Source organism: Anser cygnoides, chromosome Z (genome assembly GCF_040182565.1).
Source record: "Anser cygnoides isolate HZ-2024a breed goose chromosome Z, Taihu_goose_T2T_genome, whole genome shotgun sequence".
NCBI lineage: Eukaryota > Metazoa > Chordata > Aves > Anseriformes > Anatidae > Anser > Anser cygnoides.
This window is the reverse complement of record NC_089912.1, coordinates 83,910,343-83,938,056: the sequence shown is the minus strand read 5'-3', so window position 1 is coordinate 83,938,056 and position 27,714 is coordinate 83,910,343. Positions and strand designations below refer to the sequence as shown.

Here is a 27,714-nt window from a genome sequence, read left to right as displayed (position 1 = left end):
CGCTCAGGCGGCGCAGCCCGGCCCAGCGCCGCGGCCCGCCCGGCTCCGGCGGCCAATCGGCGGCCGCAGAGGGCGGGGGCGGCGGGCGCTGACCTCCGGCGGCTCGGCGGCGCGGCCCGGGGACGACCGGCGCCTTCCCCGCGAGGTGAGCGGGGCGGGGCCCGGCCGGGCCCGCGGAGGCCTCCCCGGGTACGGGCGGCGGGGCCGGCCCCCAGCGAGGGGCGGGCGGGGCGGGCTGGGTCCCGGTGCCCGGCACGGCGCCGGGCGGGGTGGCCGGGAGCCACGGGTAGGGTCAGGCCCGGTGGGGTCAGAGGTTTCCCCCCCGTGCTAGGTCTCACCTGCATTGTCTCTTCTGCGCTCCAGGACAACATGGGGTTCGTCTTCTCCAAGTCCATGAACGAAAACCTGAAAGCTCAGCAGGAGTTTATGCTTATGAACTCGCGGCTGCAGGTAAAGCACACACGCCTTTGGTGCCCACGAAGGTCACCGCTCAGAGGCTGGGCTGGGGGCTTCAGGCGTTGGGCATTGCCCTCCTTCCGGAGTTTAAGGTGCTCTCTTTAAAGTCAGCTAATTCAGATGTGTTCGTCTGCCACAGCCGATTCAGGTGCGTGAAGCACCACAGCCCTGGATCTCATAACTTTCTGGAAGTCTGTGTTAACAAGTTGCAGAGGTAGAAACCACGGTAGCCAGACCTTAAAAGTGCAGGTTTGGAAACTTCCCCTGAACAGACCCCTGAAGCCCAACTGAACTACTCCATTGTAAAGCTATGCGTACATGTTAAACCAAATCAGCAACAGCATGGTTAATAAAACACAGATACTATTCTTCTAAAATATGCGAATAAATTATGCTTCAATTCTCACACTATACAAACTCAAACAGCTCTCTCTGGGTTCAGTAGCTGCAGTTATTCCACATTACTGGGAAGCCACTATGTGGATTTTCATTTGTTCTAGAAACCAGAAAGTAAATAGGGATTAGGGGATCACTTACGCCTTTTCATAAAATAGTAAAATGTCAGGTGAAAAAGAGAAGGAAAAACAGTTGGACGAAGGTTCAGAAAGCTAAGCTGAATAGATGGTACAATGTAGCTGAAGTTACAGCTTTGTGATTTGTTGCCAGAATTTGTGCTCTGTAGCTTGTTCCTGTACTAGACTACAGTATCAGTAGCGCCATCCAAGTAGACTTAAGTAGAGTTTGTTGCTTTAGTTTTGCTTTTAAGTTGAATGCAGGTAAATTTAAAATGTTTAAAGTAGTGATGGTTGAATTTTCTATTCATTAAATTGTCAGTAGGTGGCATACCAGTTTTCAAAGCTGCTGAGGTACATGCTGATCGTAGGTTTTGTAAGGTTGCATTTAAACTGAACTCTGGAAGTGACACTAGAAATGTGGCTAGGAAAGAAAGCATAAAAAAAATAGTATAACAAGATACTAGATAACTGACTTTTTGCAAGATTTGCAAAAATCACTTTTGTCTGTGCTGGATTATAGTTTTCTCAGATGCAACTGCAAGATTTGTGTGTATGGTTTGGGGTTGTTTTTTTTTTTTTTTTTTTCATACAGAGGTAGGTCCTTCCACTCCTGAAGCTTTTGGAAATCCAAATGGTGGGAATGTGTTTAGTTTCAGAGAATGATGATGAAGTGGAGGCTTGTTTCGTGATCTGCTTCTCTGCTGTGCAGAATGAAAAATAGAGTTGAGAAAACAACTTGAATTCAGTCTAGCTTTTGTAAGGTGTTGGGGTCTTTGGCAAACACTATTTGGCCTTTTGACCCCAGGTGACTAACAACTCTAGTTCTAGCCCAAATGTTCAGACTAACATCAAAAATCAACTTCTTTCTCTTAGGAGAGTTACGAAAAAAAATCCCTTTCATGATCACACACAAAATCTTTGCAAGTCACTCTTTAGGAATTCTCTCTGTGCAGCATTTCATCTTTTTGAAAATACCATTAGGCAACGTAGTAGGTTTCTTTCTAACAGCAAGAATGCCTGAACACATAGTCCATGTTAGAAAACCTGCACCTATTACAAATGCATGAAACGGTCAGTTATGTCAGGTGCAAATGATGCAGTGGGCTCAAGGGGAGAACTAAATGTTGTGTCAAAAGGGATGGAAAAAAGTAGTTCTGCTCTGAGCTTAGGGAGGAAGAAGAGAAGACTGCCATTTGTTTTTTGCATATGTGAGTACAGTGTGAGTAAAACCTGTGGTCTCTCTGGAGTCCAGTGTTAGACAAACTGCTTCCAGGCTGTGTGTGGAAAACGGTGTATCCTGATATATTTACTTTTAGACAGAAATTGTAGCTAGGAATTCGCAGAGAAGTTAAGTCGTGTTAGGACCAGCATGAAATAGGTTACCTTAAAACATTAGATATTCTCTCATGTATTTGGATTTGAATGCTGTCAGTTCTCCCATCTTCCTCTGAAAACCTTCGTGTTTCTTAATAAAATAGAAGCTTTCACTTCAAGGAATATGATATATTTGCTATGAGAGGTTCAAAAATACTTGTTTGTTTTAAATGTGAAACTGTCCAAAAGCAAGATGTGGGGTCAGAACCTCATGGAGCTTTTCAGTTTCTGAATGTACTTTGGAGAGCCCTGTGATTACAGTGTTGGGGGGAAGGGACACTATTCTTACTCAAAGACAGCTGGGGTGGATCAGGAAGTCACCAAAAACTGTCACAGAATGCCCTACATAATAACAGTGATGGTGTGTCATTGCTCAGGAATGAACTATTCAAGTCATCGGGTTGACGTGGAGAAAAAAACACAGCGGGTGCTGGTGAAATGGAATCTGCAAAGGCTTCTTGTATATGTGTTCCTTGCATGTCATCAGAGTCATAAAATTCCTGTAAATTGTTTGGAACGGGAATTCTGTGCTGTGAATCTTCATGAAGGAACAATTGGATTAAAAAAAAAAAAAAGCATATGCTCTCTTCCAAATGGAGAGAAGAAAAAAAAAAACTGCTTAGTCATTAATACAGGAAGGTGAGTAACATGATAGAATTTGACAAAGAACTCTCCAAATCACAAGCCTTAGTGCATCCTAAATCTGGTCGATTTTAGAGTCAGTCTGGTGTGCTGAACACCCAAAACAGCTTGACTACGTTCAAGTAGGAGAATGTTAAAATGTATCATAAAGTCATGTGCACATTTCTCCCTTACACACTTTTTGGGGTAACTCTGCAAAAATAAGTGATTGTGGCCTTGTAAATTTTATCGTATGCTTCTGGGGAAAAAAAAATAAAAGCCAGACTGTCAGGTTGCCTTGATGTTGAAGGACTTACCAGTTGTTTGTATTGTGTCTTGGTGTGGCTCCAGAAGGAAATACCAGTCTCTATCAAGAGAAAACTGTTTGTGATAGAAGTTTGTTGAGACTTCATTTTTATCATAAGCCTGTTCCTTAAAGTGTAACTTGCAAAATTCTCTCTAAACACCTAATATATCAGATCTACAGCTCAAGCCTATCACATGGCCTTGCTAAATGCTTTTAACGTGGTTGAGTGCATAAGAGGAGGTTCCAAATCTCAGGGCATGTATATTGGAGTATTTATTGTCATGAGCTTGGTGAGTGCTCTTAACACAAAATGAGGTACATTCTTTATTTCTTTCTTTGAAGAACTATGTTCCGTACTTCCTGTTCTATTAGATATTTGTCCTATGCCATTTTTTGACAACAAAAATGTATACCCTCAAAAAGTAATTGAAATAACTAGTTAAATTATGAAGCTATTTTCACATGTACAAAGCAACCACAGAAAAAAGACATTTTGAAACTGACAGCTAGGAGTGCAGCAGTATTTGTAGTTGATTATACATTCCTCAGCACAGGTTGGAACACTTTAAATATAACTTTTTTTATTTGGTGTTTGTAGACAGTGACATTCCTTAACCATCAAATGGGTTTTGAAATAGGAAACTCTCTGAATTCACATACTTTGCTGAAGCTTGCTGAAGACTTAATTGTGATAAGACCAGCTTAAGTATGATTAGTGCATAATCTTAAGTACATTGTCTTCAAACAATTTTTAAAAAGTATAAGAAAACTTGTACACTATATAGTGATATTTAGAGTAATATGAAGCAAAATGATGGTAGAAGGTTGTGGCACAGTACATATGAAAATTTTAAACTGAATCTCTTACTGTTAATGAACTTGATCCCTAGACTGTGCAGAGCAAAGCTTACTAAATTTATTTTGCACTACAGAGGAATATTTTTATGTTGATTTGTGAAAGACATTTTAAATGTATATTAAAAGCTCTTAATTCAGGGTATACCTTAAGCTCTCCTGTGAATTTTTTGTTAAACTTTCCCTTGCATAGAGGAATCCAAAAGGCTTTGTTTTGAATGAAACCCCATCAACTCAATATTATGCCACTCCCTCTCTGTGTTACCCACCCACCCACCCAGTCTTAGCTTTTAGTTTATGCCCTTCTGGGGGCGTATGTGTAAGTTGGAGGTAGGAACCACCTACAAAAGCAGAATTCTAGGTATGTAGGGATGGTCTAACTCATCTAAAGTTGCTGCTTTTGAGGGATATCAAAGGGTAATAAGAGGAGCTTCTACCACTACTTTTGCAGTAAAATGCCGAGGAAGGAAGGTGTGGGCACATTGAATGTGACAGGCAGATTAGTTGCAGCAGACACAAATAAGGCTGAGGTGCTTTGTTGTTGTGGTCTTGCAGGCCTCGTTGTTGAACAAGGCCCGTTCAGCTTCTGCAGTTCATGACAAGAGTTCAAGGAGGAAAGGAAGTATCAGCAGTAGGTGAGAATGGAGACAGGGAATGCTTACTCAGTACACAAAAGTCCGTGGGACCTGACAGGCTGCACCCAAAGGTGCTGTGCAAGCTGACCAATGTCACAGAAAGATTGCTTTCTATAATCTTTGAAAGGTCGTGGAGATCAGAAGAGGTCCCTGGTTACTAGCGAAAGTAAACTCTCACTTTCTAAGGAGGCTGAAGGGTGATCTGGGAACTGCAGGTCAGATGGCCTTTGGTGTCATGGGAAATCATGGAGCAGCTTGTCTTGGAATAGGGATCGGTACACAAGGAGAAGGTAATGATTGGGAATAGTCAGCGTGGGTTTACTGATAAGGGTATATTATACCTGGCTAGCTCGACTGCCTTTTCTGATGAAATCACTCAAGTTGTGGAGGGTAGGAGAGCAGCATCATTTACCTTGGCTTTAGCAAGGCTTTCAGCACTATCTCCCACAGTATCCAAGTCCCAACCTTTCAGTCTGGGTGAGTGGACAGCAACATCTGTAAAAAGTAATTGCTGGATGGTAGGTTAGGAGGATTTTAATTAGTGAACTGTAGTCTACCTGGAGGCTGGTAACAAGTTAGGTACTGACAGGGTCTGTCCTGGGACCTGACTAACATTTCTGTCAGTGCCATGGAGGAGATGATGTACACTCAAGGGCATGGTTGATATTCAGAAAAACAAGGACAGCTGGGAGGAAAGGGCTGACAGGATCCTGATGAAATTTTGTGAGGACAAATGCGGAGTCCTGTCCCTGGCCAGGCAACAATATAAGCTGGGTGCTAATGGGAGCAGCTCCGCGGAGAAGGCCAAGGGAACCCTGGAAGACAGAGACTGGAGCATAAGCCTGCAGTCTGCTTTGGCAGCAGGGGGAATCAAAAGGGGCAGCAATGAGGGCTTGATACAAACACTAGTGTAGCCAGAAAGTTGGGGGGAAACAAAATGGCTGTCAGCTTCTATTCAGTACTTTGTTAAATGCATTTAAATACTGAGTCCAGTTTTTGTCTTTTCCACACCTCCCCCTAGGAAAAATGTAGCTGACAAGGAGAACGCTCAGCACAGGACCATCAGGGTGGCCCAGGTCTGGAGCACTTCTTAGGAGGTGGTCCAGTGAGCTGGACTGATTTGATCAGTAGGAGGGTTCATTTCTGGTGTACAGGATCTAACAACAGCCCCACCAGTAACTTTTAGGAGGCTATCAAGGAAACAGAGCCAGGCTGTTCACAGTGGTGTGCACAGTGGCTGTTCAAAGGAGGGTGAGAGACAGTGGGCATAAAGTGAAACAAGGCTGGGGAGACTATGAATGTAAGGAGAGACCTTTTTCCCCACATGGACAGCCCAGCAGTGGAGCAAAAGCCGAGAGAACCTGTGCCACCTGCATCATTGGAGGTTTTCAAGACCTCCCTGAACAATGCCCTCAGCAGCCTGGTCTGATCATACAGCTAATACTGTTCTGAGCAGAACCTGCTGAGCTCTCTTCTGACTTGAGTTACTCTGTGATGCTCTGGCCACTGTTGAAGAAGGCTTAGGCTGTGGCCCACTGTATTTTGTGTATCCTGTGAGGAAGTATTTCCTCACGTCTGCTTCTTGCCAGACTGAAAATTGATGTCTGCTCTCTTCTTGAGTACCACATGCACGGTTCTGCAGTCTGTTGAAATGAGCTCTGACTGGCCTAACTTTTAACGGTGTATTAGGTAGACTTCCAGGTATATTTGATACCGATACAGAGATAGCATTGTAAGAAAAGGAATTCAGAATTAAAGCTTCAGCATGCCCTGCATGCCAGGTTGCCCGCCCAGCAAAAACTAAGCAAAAATCTAGTTTCTGTGGGAATCATTTTCTTGAAGAAGAATTGTACAACCTCCTTATATTTTGAAATACAATTGTTTTAATTCTAAAATATAAATTACAACAATTATAAAAGTTTAAAATAGAAAGTGATATTATAAAATTTGAAAATAAAAACATAATTATGAGACCTGTATAATACATATTGCTATATTAACAGTTAAGTTTCCCAGCACTGCTCTGTATTATGTGTCCAGCTGTAGCACATATATTAATTTGTCAAAATTGGCAATTGCAGTAAAAAGCTACAACCATTATTTAAATACAATTTACTATAAACGTTTTGTTTTAATGTTACAGCAGGTTGGCTCTGGCAGTCCTTCTGGGGCAGATCAGCCTGATAAGAGTGGAAGACTGGAGGGCTTGAAAAATCTAAGTTTTAGAAGAAAGTAATAAAGGCGAAAGGAAAAATCTCTGAAGGTGCTGGAAAGAGGAGGCTAGGTAGTGCTTAGGGCTTATCAATGTTTCTGTAACTTACATTTTGTTTGTTTATATTGGGGGGGGGAGCAGTTCAAAGTGATTTGGAGTTTTCTTTGGTTCAGTTTTGTTGTTTTTCTTTTCTAGCAAGAGAATTCCTTATCAGACAAAAGGATATAGTTTTCTCTGTGGGAAAGCTTAATTGCATTCAGGAGTCAGAGATAATCCTCCAAATTAATCTTTGATGGGAGCCACATAACCTTTGAGATAATAAACAGGCTAGGGAAATAATATACTTCTGACAAATCTTGTATTTACCCATAATAAAAATGTTTGATTATAACCTCCTGTCTGCAATATGAATCTCTGGATAGTCTCACTCCCCTTCTTCTGCCATCCCTTCTCCCTATTTTATTATGTCAGATTGTAAAGTGCATTCTTCTCCCCAGGTAATCTTGGATAGCCACGAAACAGCCACAGATCTGCTTTCATAGCAGTTAGTTTTGGGAAGTTATAGTTATTAAACTTTTTCCCTGTATGTTGCCTGTGTGGGCATGGAAAATATTCCATACTTTGTGGAGGAAAAAAATGCCAATATCAAGTAAAGCTGGAAACGTGGGGGGTAGATAATCCAGTTCTGACAATGCAGTGACAACGTATCTTTTGAAAAACAAAAGAGAGGCTGATACAGTCTTTCAAAAATCTTTTCCACCTTTTGGGGTCCTGAACAACATAAGTTCATTTAAAGCCTTTGGAAGACTACAGTATTCTGTTCTAATCCTATTGTAATGTAGGCCAGCCAGTGTTACTGAAGCTCTCCTGCAGTTCTGTATTTAATCTGATATATTGATGTTCTTTTTCTTTTTTTTTCCATGCTTTATATTAACAGCTCCTTTGAAGATTTGGAAGTATTGCAAAGTTAAACAGGGAAATAGTGACATTATAAACAAACCATTTTTTCTAGTTATTAAAATTGTTAACTAGCTGGGCAGATAATTTAAAGCACTATTAGGTAAATGCATCCTCCAATGCAATGATGCATATTCTGAATTTTTAAAGATGAAAAAAAAATGTAGTAGGTAGTTCTGTAACTGAACTGTTCTTCTGGACATAACTCAGAAGTGTAAAAAACATACCAGACTCTTGCCAGTTCTGTACCTACAGAAATAACATAGTTCATTGAGTTACAGATCACAAGATACTTACTTCTGAAAACGACTCTCAGATGTCCTTCAGTTCTTGCCTATAGAGAGAGGTGCGTGCGTTGTACACTGAATGTGTGAGCTATGGCACATACATAGCTAGAAGTGAAAATCCTGCTGGTTGCTTTCTGTGTGTGTAAACAGCTATAATGCTGTTAGTCTCATAAGAATACACTTTGGGACATTATTTCACTATAGCATGAATGTGTAAATGTTAATTTCATTAGATCGTGATCTGATATTCCAAAAGAAACACGGCAACGATATTTGTATGTGGAAAAACTGACAACAAATCAGCAGAAGCATAGAAACATGTAACTTTATATCACATATTTTCTTCACTCTAAGCTGTCAGCACTTGGCTGGAGGTAAAAGACAATGTGACTCCATTACTTTCCAGCCATGGTTGTGTTTTCTTAAGAAATTTGCATTGAGTGGCAATAAATGAAAGGAATGAGGCAGTTTTCTCAACAGTTCATGTTCAACATTTCATCCTTAAATAGGAAATGAAAGCATACCCGTACCCTATATAGGAAGCTTCTTGATAGACCATGTCTTAAGACCAAATGACATTGCATTTTTTTCTGAATTAAAGTAGTATTAATAGTAAAATAAATAAATAGATAAAGTCAGGCCTATTATAAGAAGTGATGGAAGAGGACCAGAATATTTGAATTTATATCCAGACACTCAGCAGTTTCTCAAAATAAAATCGGGCCATCATTCAGTGAAATACTCATTGCATAAAATTGTAGATTGGAGGATTGGTTTAGAATTCAGGTTGTCATGATGAACTGCAAAATGCCTGAAATAATAGGAAATGGAATAGAATGAATGCTAGTCTGGAGCATTACATCCAGGAAGGAAAAGTTAAATAAATGAATCAGGTATAAGTGATTAGACTCCGGGAGCTTAAATAAAGAGCTGTATATTATATACTGTATAATATACTGATATATAAATATATATATAAACTGCGTCAACAACACAAATTTTCAGAAAAAGCAAATGTCATTGTGGATTTATTAACCAGGAGTTAAAATTACTAAGTTTTCACGGCTGATGACTTTGCTGGGAAAAAAAGATTTTAATGCTTCTTTTAATAAGCAGACAAGCTGTGAAAAGTTCAGAGAATGGTGGTAGAAATACGAAAGGACCTATGGGGAAATTTTGGAAAAATTATATTTGGATGATGCTATAAACACATCTGTTACGTATTTAAAGCATGTATGTGGTGGTGTTTTTATTTTAACCCCTCCCATATTCAAATGTGACCTTCTAGAGACCTTATTTTCCATCCATTTACTTTTCAAGAAGCAGAAGTTTCAGTGGTGAAGTTCGTGACAGTATACAGTGAAAGAGGCACCTTTTTTAAACATTTGTTCAAGTGAAATGAGATTGTTTGGATTGCTTGTTCAGCATAGATAAATACAAGCAGCGTTTGTATCTGTGTATTTATGAATCACAGAATGACCGAGGTTGGAAGGGACCTCTGAAGATCACCCAGTCCAACCCCCTTGCTGAGCAGGATCACCTAGAGCACATTGCAGAGGAGGGCATCCAGGCGAGTTTTGAATATCTCCAGAGAAGGAGACTCCACAACCTCTCTGGGCAACCTGTTCCAGTGCTCTGTCACCCTCACGGTAAAGAAATGCCCTCTCATATTTAGCCAGAACCTCCTGTGCTTCAGTTTGTGCCTGTTGCTTCTCATCCTGTCGCTGTGCGCAACTGAAAAGAGACTGGCTCCATCCTCTTGATACCCTCCCCTCATAAATTTGTACACAATGATGAGGTCTCCCCTCAGTCTTCTCTTTTCCAGGCTAAACAGGCCCAGCTCTCTCAGCCTATCCTCATGCAACAGGTGCTCCAGTCTTCTAGTCATCTTTGTAGCCCTCCTCTGGACTCACTCCAGTAGCTCCATGTCCCTCTTGTACTGGGGAGCCCCAAACCGGACACAGCACTCCAGGTGAGGCCTCACCAGGGCAGAGTAGAGGAGCAGGATCACCTCCCTTGACCTGCTGGCAACACTCTTCCTAATGCACCCCAAGATCCCATTGGCCTTCTTGGCCACAAGGGCACATTGCTGGCTCATGGTCAGCCTGCTGTCCACCAGGACTCCCAGGTCCCTCTCTGCAGAGCTGCTTTCCAGCAGGTCAGCCCCAGCCTGTACTGGCGCTTGGGGTTATTTCTCCCTAGGTGCAGGACCCTGCACTTGTCCTTGTTGAACTTCATGAGGTTCCTCTCGGCGCAACCCTCCAGCCTGCTGAGGTCCACGAAAAATAATGTTTTTATATTTATATATATGCACCTTTCTTAAGTTATTGCTTTTGTGAGATTTGAATTGAATAATGGAATATACTGTTCTTAAGGTATATAAATATATAACTTTTTTCTCAACTTCCTTTACTAGTGCAGATACTGAGCATTTTGTGAGGGAGAGATGAGCAAGTCCTGACTTATTTATCAGGCAGCTCAATGATCTCTCCTGTTTCCCCTCTGCTCAGGTAGTTTTAAACTGGGAAAGAATTTGTATTTGAGGTGTAGGTCTTAATATGCACGATTTTTATTTCAGTTCAATACAAAATGCATTAAGAGTCTAAAGAAGCTGTTACAACATACGTCATTAGAAGTTTTAGGACAAACTAGACATTGGGTCCCATTCTGTTTTAGTCATTCTTCTTATGCAAAAGTGCAAAATATTAAATAAAACACCAGAGGAGGAAAAAAAAAAACCAACTGTGGAAAGGAGAAAACATTCATGTCTGTCCTTTATGTGGTAGACTAAGAGTTTTTCAACTTAGACAGGTAAAATGAATTGACCTAATAAGCCTATTGTTTTATTCTTGGTAGGGACCTGTATGTTACACATGTTCTTAGCCTAGGACAAACTTAAAGCTTACTCCTATCATATTTGAGCAATGAGCTAAAAGTATGAATGCAAAAGAGGAGTATCAGAAGGGGCAGGGGGAACTGCTGTCTGTTTTATTTGAAGGTGAAGTATAGTGTTGTGTTCTTTTTTTCTTAATAAATTCAATTAACCTGTTAGTCAACATACTGTGGATGGTTATTCAACATACTGTGGATGGTTTATCAGCTGATGATAAAATAAGGTGGCTTTTAAAAGGCACACATGTAACTATGTTTTGGCTCTTAGCAGGAATTAAAATGGCTAATAATGGAATGGTTTGGGTTGGAGGGGACCCTTAAATATCATATAGTCCAACCCCCCCGTGTTAAAATGCTGTCAAGCTTCTGAACAATAAAACTCCTTATGCTTTATCACTTTCATTAATCAAAAAAAGGAAGAGAACTGAGATGTGCTTCTGCATAGGTGTCTTTATATAGACTCCTTCCTGTGACTAATGCAACTTTGTGTGATGACGTTCTTTCTATCTGCAGATTTGCCAATTTATCTTTGTTAGTTAAAAATGACCTATCACGATGATGATACCTGAAAAATTTAATTTTTCTTAATGTTTTAGATACGGAGTAATTTTCTGCCATTTTTTTTAGTTCCTTAGCCTTTTTCCACTCTAAAGTTTTCACTGAGAATTGGTCTAAAGGATTATAATTTTTTTTAAGTTCTATTACAATAAAAACAATTGTTCCCTTTCTTCCCTGCGAAGTAAAATGTAAGCAAACTTTCCCTTTCTTGACTACTACCATCCTTTTCCCTTTGGGGTGGGAAGTAGCTACATTTGTTTTCTATTGACAAGATACTAGTAGCATTTATGGCATTTCTAATGCATTTGTCTTGAAGCATTAGAAAAATTGTTTTGCCCTCTAGGTGATCTGGGCTTAATTCAGGAAATAAATGTTCTCTGGTAACAATTCTATATCCTTATTAGTTTGCGTGCATCAAATGGAACAGAACAAGATGAATGATATCTGTGTTGAGGAAGATTAGAGCAATCTGTCTCACAAGAAAAAAAAAGCCATTTTGTTTGGAATTAGCTGCAGTGATCAGGCAGAGTATACAATACTCTCAAAAAATAAATGCAGTGTTTTACAAAGAGCAAATATTAATTGATATTTCTAACATGCAAGCAGTACCAGCAAAAGATGCAGAACAGACCGATTGTTCCACCAGTAATGAGACAAGTGTTAAGTTCATCTCTTCAGTGGAATCAGTCTTGCCAGTCTTTTCTCTGAAGAATATCTGTGACTAGTACATCTTATTATGAATGCAGCTTATAATTTGTCTTGCTCAGAGGTGCACCTTCATCCAACCCTTACACATGTAAGGCTTAGGTCACTGGGGGGATTTACCTCGTTTCAAAGGAAAAACGCCTTCTGAAGCTGCTTCCTTTAGCGGTATGAGTTTTCTGAAGTTCCTTCCTTGTTAATAGAGCAAAGCTACCATTTCAGTCTTCAGTTACGTCCACTGAAGTCAAATCTGGCCATTTGCGTATTTTTCTATGAAAAAATATTTTATGAATGCTAAGTTTGAAAAAAAAAAGGGGGGGGGGAGCTCTATCAAGCAGAACTTGTTAAGAGCTCAGGATGTAAAATGGATAAATAAAGAGATCTTACATCTATTTTAATTCTGTAACAAAGTGCTGTAAAGAGAGCAGCAATGAGTGATTTTGCAAGAATCTGAAATGGATAGGAAGAAACATCATGTTTGTAGATTTTGTTGGTATTGTAACAGCCTTTCATACAACAGTATCATTTTGCAGCCATTTCTTCTGGTGTTCATTTTTGATTCAATACCAAATCTCCGTTTCTTTAAAAACTACAATGAAACAAGCTATAAGAGGCCACAATGACCATACTTAGAGAAATTACCGAGGAATGGATATAATAAATGGACTAGTTCCTACTTATTCAGCTATTAGTCAGATTTTTGAATTACTTGTAATGTTAACTGTCTTACATTGCTTTATCTATATTGCTATTTCAAGCTCTCTTTTGACGTAACTGTCTATCCAAAGACTTTGGGTTGTCTTTACAGCCCATGTATAAAACTCCTGAGATTTTTAAACACTGATACGGTGTCCAAAAACTTAGCTTACTCTGCTAAGATTCTTCAGTGCAGGTGGAAGACACCCTTCTACACTCACTGTGCGTTCTTTGCTCTAATGCCAAGAAGCAGAAGCACAGAAATACTAGGCTACTACCAAGAAACCTTACTTTTGTATAGCAGCCCATGGACTGGAGCATCTCCTTTGCACAGCCTAAAACTTCAGATAGATTTACATGCTTCTTAGGTTACTCTTTTTAAAAGGCATGTAATTCCGTTAAATTATTGACAATAACAGAAGCATATGGGGTATTTTTTCAGTGCAGGTTACATTCTGGCATCTGGCTGATGTTTTGAGACCCCTTTTTGCTTGTAAATATTTTGTGATGTCTTAGCAATTGGAAGCTTTAAAAATTGAGTTTGCTTTTTAGAGAGTTTAATTTCTTGCAGTGCTAATAATTTTAATTGCTCTGCGTACTGTAAGTGAAATATATTTATAGGCAGGCTTTGAAGCTGCAGGATAAAACATTTAAGTCTGATTTATTTTAACTGTTTGATCTGGAGGCCTATTTCCTAATACTTCTATGTGCATGTTGGTCATAGAACTGAGCAAATGCTGTGTAATTATTACAAGTTATTATCTCTGTATTGCACTCTAGTGATTTACTACATAGGTGTAAATATAGGTATCACTATTCTATTTTCGATTTATTTTTGCTAAACAGGTATTTGTAGCAGCTTCTATTTTTGCACATTGATTAGGTAGGATGACACCTAGGACGAGTCACATAAGCCTTAATCTTTAGTCTGCCTAAGAAATGACTAGTGCATTTCTACTGTAAGGTGTTTATGCAGTTATTTAGCTAAACTACGTGTAGACCAACTTTTCTGTATGCTTTGTAAGCGGTTTGTAGGTTTTTATATGTGACCGTCATATATTTGAAAATTTGTCTCTCTTTTTCACCTTGCCCCTGAGTACTCAGAAATGAGAAGTCAGAAGTTGTTTAAAGAATGCTTTCAGACTCTCTGACCATGGAAAAGCTGTCAGTGGAAATAACCTTCTGTTACAGCCACAGTAGCCGTGGCCCCTACACCTCTAACGGATGTGCAAGGGATTAGGCTGTGACAGAGCTGTAAGTTCTTTTAAAATGACTGTAAGGATACTGCAGTTTCTTCATGTTTCTCTTTTGTTAAATTTATATTGTGAGTTGTAGAACTTAAGTGGAGGCGTGTGTATATTTACCTGGCTGATAATTCCTTCTAAGGTAGATTAATTACTTTCCTGTCTGAATATCTGTATACAGGACTGTCAGCATAATTGTGTCTTAATGATGGTGACATGAAATGCAGTTCCCTAAGTAGTTCAGCTGCCTTGGGCTGCTCTCAAGCTGACTCTTTGCTCTGCTCGCTCTTCTGGAGGGGCTGGGGAGAAGGGCATATCCGCCAGGAGAGCCATTAAATGTATTGCGTAATGGAGGCTTTATCAAGGGGTGGTTACTATGTCTTCCTCTCTCCAGATATATCAAGCAAGTGGTATTTAATGCACCTAGACAGCCAGGAGGGAGCATTTTGCACTGTCTGCGGCTTCCACTGTTGAACCTTTGTACACCACCTTGCATCCTATTCGTTTTGCTTTTGCACATCATCCTAATACAGGACCAAAGTAGTATTTGTTCCTTCCTACAGCATGTGAACGTGAAACTGAAAGGCATAAAGAAAGAGAGAAAATAAGCAGTCTAAAGCATCAGAAATTTCCAATCTTACCTACCAGTGCCGATGTAGCTTGCAATCCGAAGAGGGATGTTTATTTTATTTTTTTTTTACAAGTTGTCAAAGTTGATTAAATTATTTCAGATGAGAATTTTCTCCCACTAGATTTTAATCAATGAAATGATGGCATACATGCTCTTTTCTATGGTTTGACATCATGGTGTGAAGAATAATCAATAGAAACGATAAGGCTGGCTACCACTGACTAGTGTATTAGCATTATCAGTTTCACAGTAACTGACCTTTTCCCTCTCCGCCTCACTTCTCTTCATCTGTCATGTTTCATTTTGTCAGATTGATTTCCTTTTACTATAACAGTAGGTATGTGTCAGACTTCAAATGCTAATCAGCTCTTACACAGTGTTGAGAAACCACTAACTGTATTTTTTTTTAAATGGGAAAGTTAATTCTAATTTGGTCCTCCTGAGAGTGTTATAAAATATAAAATGTCACTTGCTACTAGAACCCATTTTATTTTGAAATACTGAACTTGATTTTTAAAATGATACCATCAATATTTGTTACCAATAAAGAAGTTGGTACTTTGATTTAAGAAAGCCTGTTTGCTATGGATTTAAACTCACAAAAAAGTGTCACTTTTTTTTTTTAATTATGATACTCACTTACTTTCATATGTGTCTTTAAAATGTGATCCGATTCTTGTAGGACACGATTTCCGAACAGTAATAAAAAAGCATACTTGGGTGTGTACCCATGCATCCACATCACAGCTTTAGCTCTCTTGTGCCGTGCAGAGCAACCTGAGCGGGAAGCTTAGAGCACCTCCCTTCTTCCCATAATAAATCTGCACCTGAGTCCCTTTAAGCTGTATTTTTTATACAAGTGCAGTGATATAAATAGTCCCTGTCAAAGGTTTTTGGCTATATCAGTGGGAAGCCTAAGTGTTTAAAGTTAAATATAATTTATACCCTGGGAAATGGCACTTGAACAGTGGAGTGTTGTTCACCTTTGTGCATGATACACCACTATAGCTTTTTTCCTCAGAAGTCAACTTAATCATGTCAGTGACATAATGCTAAGTAAGCCATAGCACAACTCCTCTAAGTATGAATAATAAACTTTTTTTTTTTCCCCTTCTGATCTTCTGTAATGGGAAAAGAAATTATCTTAAACTTCATTGCAAAGTCTTAAGGGTGTGGGACCTGGCCTTTGTCATAAAATCTACATGTTAATAGGTCAAAAGTCTTCTCTATCCTTTCACTATGACAGCATGGCTGGCATTTTCAATAGAACACATGTGGAGGAAAATAAGACACAATTATTAAGAAATTAACAGGTGAAAATGGGATATTGATTTGAACTGCAGTCAAACACGATATGGTTTTGTATCTTTCATCTAATTTGGAATCATCTTTTGTGGTGGGTTCCTGAATATTTCCCTATATAGATCTGCCGTCAAGTCCTGACTTGCTTTAGGTTAAAGTCACAGAATCAGAGAGTGGTTGAGGTTTTGCCTTATGATCTACCAATAGCTGTTTGCCACTGTAAAGTCAGCCTATCAGGCTATCCAATTCATGCAAAACTGTGGGAGCTTAAGATGTTCAATTAAGATTGGCGTATTGAATGGGCAAGCACCAAAGTATTATGCCTGAATGTCCTAAAGATTGAAGTACACAGGGACTGCTTGAGTTCCCTTGCAGATGCTTAAATTCTTAAATGAGAGCATCCGAAATGAATTTAAAATTTATTTACACTTTCACTGGCAAACATTGCTAATAGAAATCTGTTTTGTGAGCAGATGGTGGGTTATGCTCTTAGGACATGGTCATCTGTGTGGTGCTCTGCCTCCTATCTGCTTTGTCAGAGTCTGACAGAGGGGCATGCTCTGAAGATGTGTTCCTGTGCTTGGAATGTGCCAGCGGCATTGGCCCATGTCATTCAGGAGCGCACTGGCTAGAGCACTTCCCAAGAGCTCAGACATTCTCCAAACTGATTTTCCTGCAATTATTCCAGGAAGTTGTGTGATGAAACTCTGTGTTCTGGGACAACTTTGGCCTTAGCTGTTGCTCAGTTTCCACTTTTCTTTTTACTTAAGTAAAGCTTGAAATCCGGTGAGGCCGTTGCAGAATTGCCATGGAACACTAAATCTCTCCATTACTCAGGTTTCCATTACAGTCCTACTGCTACAGTACTACAGCCCTTTGTTTTGGCAGGATAAAACTTTGCCAAGTGACATGACTGATATTGGTGTGGAAGAAATGGGAAGTAAGAATGAAGATGTGTAGAATAAAGGAGGACAGAACAAAGGGTATTTCTGGTGTTTGGGAGATGTATTCCTGGGTTTGGCATAACATTGCACAGATTCAAAAAGATAATAGAGCATCTTTAGTGATATTTGTGTATTTTTATTTGATTTTCTTCATATAACTTTTTACTAAATAAAAATCAGTTTAACTACTTACCATCTCCAAAAACATCTTCACACTTTCTTGGTACAAAATTTTATGTACAAGAATAGATCTCATTTAATAAAATTTTTACTGTAACATTGTGCAACTTGAGTAATAGCAAAAATTAAATTATTAGTTTAGCTAAATGTCACTCGTTGAATAGAATGTAAACTTTTTGCAGCTTTCTGTACATGAAGATTCCTATGAAACATTTTCTTCCTGATTATGCCACATTTTCCTGCATACACATAAAATGCTTGTCTTAACATTCATCAGTCTAAACTTCCCCGCAAAAGCATCCTTTTTAAAGAAATGAATTTAAATACAATATTATGTTCCATAGAGGCAAGATGCTATGTCCACGATGAAGAAGTCTGCTCAGAGGAAAGGAATTACGAGGGTTTTTCTATGAAGTTTTCCTGCTTCTTTTTGGATGGGGCTACCGTGTAGAAAGTTGAAGGCTTTACAAATAGGGAAAAAAAATATTCTTCTGGTTAAAAAAGAATATGAAAAATTGTATGAGTATGTTATCTGACTGCTGCTCATAAGGTACAAAACAAGTTGTTTCCATTTATACTGTTATTTTCATAAATTACTTGTTATTTGTATTAAATATACATGAAAGTAGCCTTGGGCTTTTGAAATTTGATAGGAGAGGCTCCTACAGAAAGGTCTTTGTGTGACCTCAGTGTCTGTGACCTGGTAATTATCTTTTTTTAAAGTCTGGGGTTATAAAGGGCTGCTGAGCAGTAACTGAATTATTTTTTTAAAGAGGTCATATTTTAGTTTACTCTTGTAGATTTAAAATTAAAACTTTTATTTATATAAAAGTTATTTATATAAAAATTTTTATTCCATGTTTACTTCCCACTACTATCCATGCATAATAAACTGTCGGGTTTTGTTCTCCTGCTCCAGTAAGTTTCCTTTTGTCAAGACCTATATTTCATAAGCATAACCTCGTCCCACTTCCTCCCCATGTATGTCTTCAAATTGAAGCTTATTTACGGTACTGCTGTGCGTTTTGGAAGCGTAAACTCCTCATCTGTGCCAGCAAGCAAACAAAGGACCCTTAGTACTTTTCACACGTGTGCAAACTACACACATCATCAAATTGAAGGGAAAAATAGAGATCATTACACTGATATTACATGTCATTATTTTATCTTGTCACATCAACCCTCAGCAATTTACCAGGCTTAGGATATTTGGGTCCACAATGGGGCTAATTAACGGGCAGTGTGCTTGCTTACTTTAGAATTTCCAAGTCTCTCGTGGGTGACAAAATAAAATCTAATTATTTTGATATTTTATTAAGTGGTTTGTCAGCCGCTATGTAATTATTTGTTCTGGAAAAAAAGTGATCTGAAAATTATGGATCTCAGGAAACTAGAGCCTGTTGATGATATTTTTGTACAAACAACAATTGCAATGTAAGTCTTGAGGAAAGAGATGAAACAGTATTGTGAGACTACAGTGAATGTTGTTTTTCCTACTGTGTACAATTATATGTAATTAGATCTGTCCTTTTTTTATTATGCTGTCTAAAAAATTAATTCTACCTATCTAGATACTGAATGACCTTGTAAATAAGATAGCAAGATCAACATAGTCTGAAGAAATAATTAGTAACAATTTAACAGAAAGTGTTCTGTTCAGGCTAAATCAATAGTAATGGAGATGAATAAATGGTGGAAACCTTAAGTAATTACAAATCTTTTAAATTATTCTTGAATTAGAAAGCAGAAGAAAAGAACAGATTTAATTACTTACTTTACAGATGCATGAGAAGTGAACTTTCTGAATTCTCTCTTTCTTCTTTCTTTTCTAGAATACATTTCTTTAGGCAGCTGGTATTCAGTTTCGTGTACCTTGCTGGACTTTTACGCAACTCACTTAGCTAAGCTAGGCATACCAAATCAGGTACTCTGCTTTTTCCCTAAACTGAGTTACAAATATTAACGGGAAGAAGCAGACTTCTTATTGTGTTAACTAACTTATATATTCAAGTTTCAGACTGCTTATTTTCGGCACAATTCCTATTTTTGGCAGCACTCTAAGGAGGAAAAATGATTGTGCTTTTTGGTGTACATTAGAGAAGAACTTTTAAGAAATACTAAATTTTTAGTATTTATTTAATGGAAATAATAGAATGGCTCAGATTGAAAGGGACCTTGAAGATAATCTGGTTCTAACCCCCTGCCATGGGCAAGGATGCCAGCCGCCAGATCAGGTTGCCCAGGACCCCGTTCAGCCTGGTCTTGAACACCTCCAGGGATGGGGCATTCACAGCCTCTCTGGGCAAATATGAACCAATATATTTAGACAGAACATCTATTTTTTAAAAAATAAATAGTCTGTGGTTTGTTTTTTTATGTTTCTGTACCATGGAAGGTTCTTTGATCTGTTAATATATTGTCCAGATGGTACTTTTTGCATTATTGTTTTTTATTATGGTTCCAGAAGTATTTCCTCAGGGACTATTGTGATGTATTCCATTAGCTTTAAAAGGTGTGATATCTTCGCAGTCTTCTTCTGTATTTATAAACTGTGCTGTTTTGCAATATTATCCTGATGATGCATCATTAATGAGAAAAGAAATACTCAAAGGGGAAAAAAGTGTCAAGGCTGACCCTAAAGACACATACTGACAGCTACAAGCAGAAAAAAAAACGGAGAGCAGGATGGTACCCTATGGATCACTGTGGAAATGCAAAGGTCAGAGAACCTTAACCTAGGGAGTGCCAATGAGACTCAGGGAGCTCACAAAACCTAACGCTGGTATTTTGATTTTCTTGACCATGTGAAAGAGCATTAGAAAGACTATACTAAAGCATTTGCTGGTTGACCTTAGTGTTTTCTTGGTGTAAACTCTTCATAGATCATTCTTAGTCAACACCTATGAATGACTGCAGTAAAAGAACAAAAAGGAAAACCGTTTTACTTAACGGTTTGGATTATAGACCAATGAGAGATTGACTAATCTTTAAAATAAATGGATGACTTAATTTTGTTTAACCTCTCTCCTTTCTTTTAGCTGGAAAGGCAACTACTGATGCAGAATCAGATGAGAGAGAGACAAACAGCCATGCAGATTGCTTGGACACGGGAATTTCTTAAATACTTTGGGACATTCTTTGGACTTGCTGCTATAGGTTTAACAGCGGGGTATGAAGTTTATTTTCTAATAAAAAATGTAAATAGATTACAATTATATTTTTGTAGTGCTGGATCTTCCTTTTGCATTTTATCTGGTAGTTATTTTTATCCAGTAACTGCTCAGAGGTTGATGGAATAACTAAGTGACTCTGTTGATTTCTGTCTGCTTCTGAATGTGATTTAGTTATGTCTGTACTACATATTTATATATTATGTCTGTACTACATACTTATATAAAAGCAGAGACCTGTGACCTGACAATAAAATGATATAGCTGAACTACTAAAAATTTGATGTAAAACAAAAATCGTGTATGTAACAGGAGGGATTTTTGAAAACCATACTATTTTCTTGTCTGAATTGTGATTTAATGAACTAGTCATTAGGTACAAATACTCCATCAGCTGAATTTTTTTAATGTCAGTGAACAAGTACATATATTCTGAAATCTGGTCACTTAAAATTTGAATGAAGAGTGCAGGTTTCTCGTGGGGAGAAAAATACTAGCTAAAAATGTGCATTGCATGTGGAAGAACTTACCTGATAGTACTCTTGTTAGGTAATACGTTTTTCTTGTGCTATGAAGTGATTAGAGGAAATGTAGGAATATTTGTAGTTTTGTGTACATACGACAGATAAAATGCATCTTATGCATTAAGCATTCTCTGTGCACTAAGATGCATTTGGAACAGATTGTAAGGTCTCAATTACAACATGTTGCATGAGGCTAGATGGATATATGCAATGCAACACTGGTTAGATTATCCCATTTCATGTTAAATGTATTAAAAACTCACTTGACGCATTTTCTCTAATACCTTTGTGTTGATAGTTGAGCACAGAAGGTTACACAAGGTGACCAGAAGGCAACCAAATTCTTTCAAGGAAATTAAGATGACTTCTTCTTTGATTAAATAGTGTAGAAGGTTATGCAAGTCCTAGACTGTCAAGATCAACCTCAACTAACAGTGCTGATATGCTGAATGTCCTAAATAATTATGGATTTCCTTCTTCTTGTTTTTTTTTTTTTTTTTTTAAACAGAGCAATAAAAAAGAAGAACCCAGGAGTTTTACTGCCAATAGTTCCCTTAAGCTTTATATTTGCCTATCAGTATGATATGGGCTATGGGACACTGTTGCAAAGGATAAAAGGTATGTGTGTATGAGTCTGTCTGGTTGATACATAGAACCAAACTTAATATTTCAGATAATCTCTTGCCTTTTTAGAATGACTGGGAGAGAACTTGAAATAGATTTTCTCTTTTTCAGACAAAAATCTCACCCTTTTTTTTTTCTTTTTTTTTTCTTCTGTTACCGTCAGGTCCTTTCTCTGTCAAAGGTTTCTACTTTCATAGCCTTTCCCTGCAGTTCAAACTGTGTTCTGATTTCTCTTTCCCTGATTCAAAAAAAATAGAAAAAAAAGTTTGAAGTTCTAAATAATTCTAAAGTTGTAAATACAGCTGAAGTAAACATTACATATTTGGAAGCAGTGACACATGTAGTGATTTCCTTCCATATTGCATTCAGATGCTGCTGTTTTGGCAGAGGATAGGGATGGTAAGAGCAGATAAAGGGATACAGACAGGAATCATGCCCTTACACCTTCACGATCAAGGACAGTCATCAGCTGATCATCTTGCCACAGTGCCCTGCTAAGATGGAAAAGAGAAAGGTGAGCCCCAGAAAGTGGGGTCTTGCCTCATGGTTGCCAGTGGTGGACCTGATTAAATGATCAATGTTGAGGATTATGGAAAATCTGATAGATGCTTTAATGTTTGCTCTGATTCCTAGTGAGCGAGGCATGCTAAGACAGTGTTCACTGTACGTGAAGGCAACACTGGGCCATGGCGTGTCACCTTTGTAAATCATTTTAATTAACTGGATTGACTTTGCATTCTGCTACTGAAACAGACTGCTCTTGGTCTTAACTTCCAGAGCTAAGAGCTAGGTTTCCTAGCTGTGTGCGTGTACTTCATTGAAAATAATGATAGAGTAATTAGAAAAACTAAAATATTTACAGCTGCTGACAGATGCAAAAAAATTTGAGCAACACAGCAATGTATATCTATGAACATTTTTAAAACCCCACCAAATACATTTCTTATTTTTTTTAATATGAATAGGCAGCTAAGCATTGGGAGAAAAATTGTGTGGCTAATGAAATTAATGTTGAAAAATAAAGTAGTACACATTCAGTGGAGAAGCAAAACTTGGAATTTAGGATTTGTTAATTTTTTTTTTGAAGAATGTAATTTTCATCCAAAATCTTATGATAATGCAGGTCCCTTGAAAATAGTATATGATATGTTTAGTGAGTTCATGCAGTCCTCTAAAGGGGTACCCCTCACTACCCTCTCAGATAGGTAATGTGATACCCTGTTCAGGTATCACAGTGGTGGAAAGTCATCTTCTTAACTTCAGATCGATTATGGCAACTTCAGTGGTATGCAAGGCATGTGACAAGGATTTTAGAGGAAAGAATAAGAAAAGATATAGAGCCAAATGGACAAGAAGATAAAATGAAGTTTGCCAAACTGCGTATGTCTTTTCTTGGAAAATCAGTTCCGTTTTCCAAAATAAATGTGGTAGATGTACTATAAACTCATGAAAGCATTTAGTGTGGTATGAAGATTAAGTTAGCATGAAGGACATTGAAATCAGTAGAAAGGTGAGCACTGGGGTAAAGAGGAGATGTCAAAGGTTTGTGCTTAACATGGATCGCTTGGCTTTAGCAGGATTATAACGAAGATCCTCAAGATTTGGTCTGGATCTACTTTTGTTTTGTATTTGAAATTGTGAGTAGTTAATACTAATACAATTTGTGGATGACAAACTTGATTGATTTTGTCAAGGGAAAGCTGTAATACAAGAACTGATGACCTGAAGAACTGAGATAAATTAGAATTCAATTTGATAAGAAGGACAGCAAGAAGATAGAGACTAATAGGAATTTCTACAATCAGAGCTCACCAGCTGGAAGTAATGAAGAAAGGGTGAAAAACCCCAATGTATTAGGTAATCAGTGAATAATTATAACCCAGTAGTGTGATGAAAATGTAAGAGGATCAAGCAAAGTCTGGGAACATCAGGTGAGAGGTTTTCTAGTGTGGAATCACGGAACGGTTTAGGTTGGAAGGCACGCCTGGAGGTCATCTGGTCCAATCCCCACACTGCTTAAGCAGGGCCAGCTAGAACCAGTTGTCTAGGGCCATGTCCAGTTGGCTTTTTGAGTATCTCCAGGGTTGGAGATTCCACAACTGTAGTACAAATAAAGAATACAGACAGGAAAGTATTGATGCAGAAAAGAGTAATACGTCCTTGGTATTTTCTACATAATTCGGATCACTTCTGTATGAGGAATCTAGAATTAGTGAAGAGTTAAAATTATCAGGGAATGACAAGCTGCCTTGTGAGAGAATTTGAAGTCTGCTTAGCCTTGTAAAAAGACAACAGAGATTTGGGGCTACAGGCCCTGCTTACAGGGTAGGGTAGAATAAAGTAAGGGAGGGAAGTTAATTAAACTTATGACTAATATCAGCAGCAGAATAAAAGGGAATGAGCTAGCTTGAATGAATCTAAGTTGAAAATCAGAAAAAGGTTTATAATTACGTAGAAATCTGGTTCATGAGTTTATTTTTATTTCAAGGTAAAAATTAAGTAGCTGAAGAGAAGGCCTTATGACACAATTGACCTACAGCCACAATGCTTGTTCTTATTACTCAGCTGATACCTGTGCTCATGCCCAGGCTCCTTTCTCAGCTACTTCTCTACTTGCCCATGTGTTCTGTTGGTTCGTGCCGTGCTTCATCTCTGTGATGTTACAACAAGGGTATACACCATTCCTTTTACTGTTGCCTCTTTAACTGGTCTCTTCCCTCTAGGGTATGCCTGTGTTCAGCCTTAGAGTCAATTCCCCTCTCCTAAACTAACTGCAATTCTTTCAGTATCTCCACAGTTTTCCATTTATCTGTACCACCTTGATCAATAGCCCTGCATCTGCTATCCTTCATTATTTGGAATCAGTCTATGCCCCTAGAAAGTTCCTCTATTTCTGTTTCACCAAGCACTTTTGTCTTTGACCTTGCTTATATGTAATTTACTCTGTCTCTGGTCTACTTGTTCACGTATTTCCTCATGACGTGCCTTTTCAACCACATTGAATTTAGAGGTGTTGGGGTTTTTTTCTGTTGTATAGCTTGGAGTAACTAAAGGTAAAGCTGAGTATATAGGAGGAAGTACTTGTTTTGAGTTCTGTATATGCTGTTGAAAAGTTGTTAGGGTGCCAGGGCCATATCAGACTCACACTGTCGTTTTAGCAGTCACTGGAAGTGGTAACTAGTGTCGTCCTTTTGGATAGTACTGATATGGAGATCCCAAGCACTGTAATACTAACCAAAATTGCAGCTGGAGATTTCAGCATTCAGATTTGTTTTATGGAATGGCTGCAGTCTAGACTGCATGACAGTATTCAGTCAGGTTCATTGCACGGAAGTAGAGCTTCAAGTCACATCTGTAATGATCAAGCTAGGAGATAAGGCATAGGTAAACAAGATTTTTGGCATTGTACCAAATGGCATCAGCCAAAACACATTCTTTGCCTTATCTTCATCCTTTATTATATCACAGTGGACCACCACAACTGATGTATAATGTTCAGACTATATCTTTGTTTTTTGGATTCTCTGTCCTAGATGTTTTCATTCTAACCTTACCCAGAGCGTTCTGCACCCTACAACTTTTCCCTGCTATGCTGCTTAGACTGAATGTTTGGGTAACTGTCTTAGCAAACATTTTTTGTGAGTAGTATGCTTTGGCCAGTGCTTCTTCAAGTCCTGTATTATGCACTTTGTGCCTGTAGACTAACGTTGCTTAGCCTAGATGTGCGACAAGAGAAAGGGCGCCCAAATATGGCTTATCTGGGATAGCGTGTACAGGAAATTTCCTTCTTAAACCATATATACTCTTTCACGTGCATGTGTGACCCACCCTTTTCCCAGACTCACCGAATTCGTGAAATACAGTACAGGGCTGGTGTAAAGTACACCTTTTCCAAAGCGTGTGTTTCATACACCTCTAGGAGACAAATGGCGATAACTCAGTGTAGTTTTTAGGAGAAAGGGGCTAACACAGACAGCAGCAACAGCATAATGGATTGTTTTGGCTGAAGTTCTTTCAAACAAATGCAGCCTGAGGCAGACACTCATTTCAGATCAAACACTTCTGTGTATAGTTATTCCACTAGTCCAAAATTCCTTAAAGACATCTTTGATACTATGATGTCATCAGCTCCTTTGTAAAGTACATAGCTGCAACATGGTATTTTGTTATTCTTGCCCAAAAAAGAATAGCTAAATCAGCTTTTTTTCTCTCTCCCTCTTTCTCTCCCTCTTTCTCTCCCTCTTTCTCTCCCTCTTTCTCTCCCTCTTTCTCTCCCTCTTTCTCTCCCTCTTTCTCTCCCTCTTTCTCTCCCTCTTTCTCTCCCTCTTTCTCTCCCTCTTTCTCTCCCTCTTTCTCTCCCTCTTTCTCTCCCTCTTTCTCTCCCTCTTTCTCTCCCTCTTTCTCTCCCTCTTTCTCTCCCTCTTTCTCTCCCTCTTTCTCTCCCTCTTTCTCTCCCTCTTTCTCTTCTTCCCACTTCATTTGCTTTCTCACAGTATGGGTGAAGAACTATATTTATGTATTTAATTTTTTATTTTTTTCTAAGGTGAAGCAGAAAACATATTGGACACGCAGAACGCTTTGCTAGAACCACCAAAGGGACCACTCACTTTTGAAGACCTGGAAAAAATCAGAAGATCTCAGAGCAAGTTCTTCATAGAAAAATAGGAGGATGGTGTTGAAGTTTAGTATCTGAATTGTAATTGTAATGGTGTTTTGGGACTTAGATGGATCATTAAAATATTGAGAAAATTAAGTGTTTTAAGTGAAAAGTAAATCATTTTTAAAAAATCAGTACATTCTAAAGCAATGATTTTCATACTGGATGTATCTCTTGAAAATATCCATTGTTACGGTAGGATATTTTTCTTGTTCAGAGTGAAATACTGAATTTCCAGTGTCTATTGAGTCTGAAAATAACTTTCACCTGTAGTAAAAATGTGTGGTGCTGACCAAACTGACTATAATCGACAAAAATAAGTTAATTGGTAGTTACAAATTTGTAAAAATATTATTATAATTTTCAAATATATTTGAAGATGCAGAGATCAATTTGAAGTCAGGAATAGACAGTCAACTTCTTTGAAAAACAAGACACTTTTTAGTTGCTGTTCTTTAGGCAGTGAACTCACCATCTCTGCTTCAAATTCTGGAATAAACAGCTTTTATCAGAAGTAGGTTCAGAAGTAAACACGTCACTCACTAACTGTGTGTTTTACTCTTATGAAAAACTGTATTAAAGTATAAGCAGAGATAATTTCTGAAAAAGAGAAAACGAATTATGTAGCTATTTCCTGAATCTTTTTCATGCTTGTTTGACATTCTGAAACTCAGGATAATTTGTTTACATGAAATCAGAGTTTCACTACTAAGATGAATATTAACACAGACTAGCAGCAAGCAAAACTATTAATGTATGTTTTTGTAATGGGTACATCCAAGGGGCCTTACAAGTACTGAAAAACTGAGGGAGTTTTGCATGCCTTTACTGTAGCATGAAATACACTGAGAGAGAATATAATTTTAGTGTATTTTAGTATTCTGATGTTATACTTGGTAAAAAATGCAACTTTCTGTATTGGAAATCATGTTTAAAAATGGATTTTGCTGTGTGTTTTGGATGGAAACTCTTCTAGCATTAATCTAATTGTGGGGATTAAAACAAATGTCCAAAAAGTATCCAGTAAAGAATTAAGCCAAAGTCTTCTGGTGATGTTTTTTTAAACTGCAATTTTAGTATTGACAATTTTATTTTAGTTAAAAATTAAATTCCAGCTGGAGATAATGCCCCAAATCTGTTTTGGAAGATGACTGAGATTAGGATATTGGTACAGTAAGACAGGTGAATATATCATGTAACAAGAGCTTTTCAAAGTAGACGAAATTAATACCACAGTTTTCATAGCTGTATACGATGATTCCTGAAAGTGCATTCACTTCTACATTCAGTCGCTTTTGTAATTGGTTCTGCGTTCCTCTCTCATATTCATGTTAACAAACTGCATACACTTTCAAAAGTGATACATTTCAT

General features: G+C 38.3%; 1 protein-coding gene across 1 annotated transcript; it reads left to right on the top strand.

Annotated features, from left to right (window-relative positions):
• Positions 1-98: 98 nt before the first annotated feature.
• On the top strand, positions 99-27,384 carry PLGRKT (plasminogen receptor with a C-terminal lysine). The gene is made up of 5 exons (XM_066988078.1): positions 99-145; positions 364-450; positions 20,407-20,537; positions 21,571-21,680; positions 26,230-27,384. The coding sequence occupies exons 2-5, from the start codon at positions 370-372 to the stop codon at positions 26,349-26,351; spliced, it is 444 nt and encodes a 147-aa protein (XP_066844179.1). The 5' UTR covers positions 99-145; positions 364-369; the 3' UTR covers positions 26,352-27,384.
• The last annotated feature ends 330 nt before the right edge of the window (positions 27,385-27,714 follow it).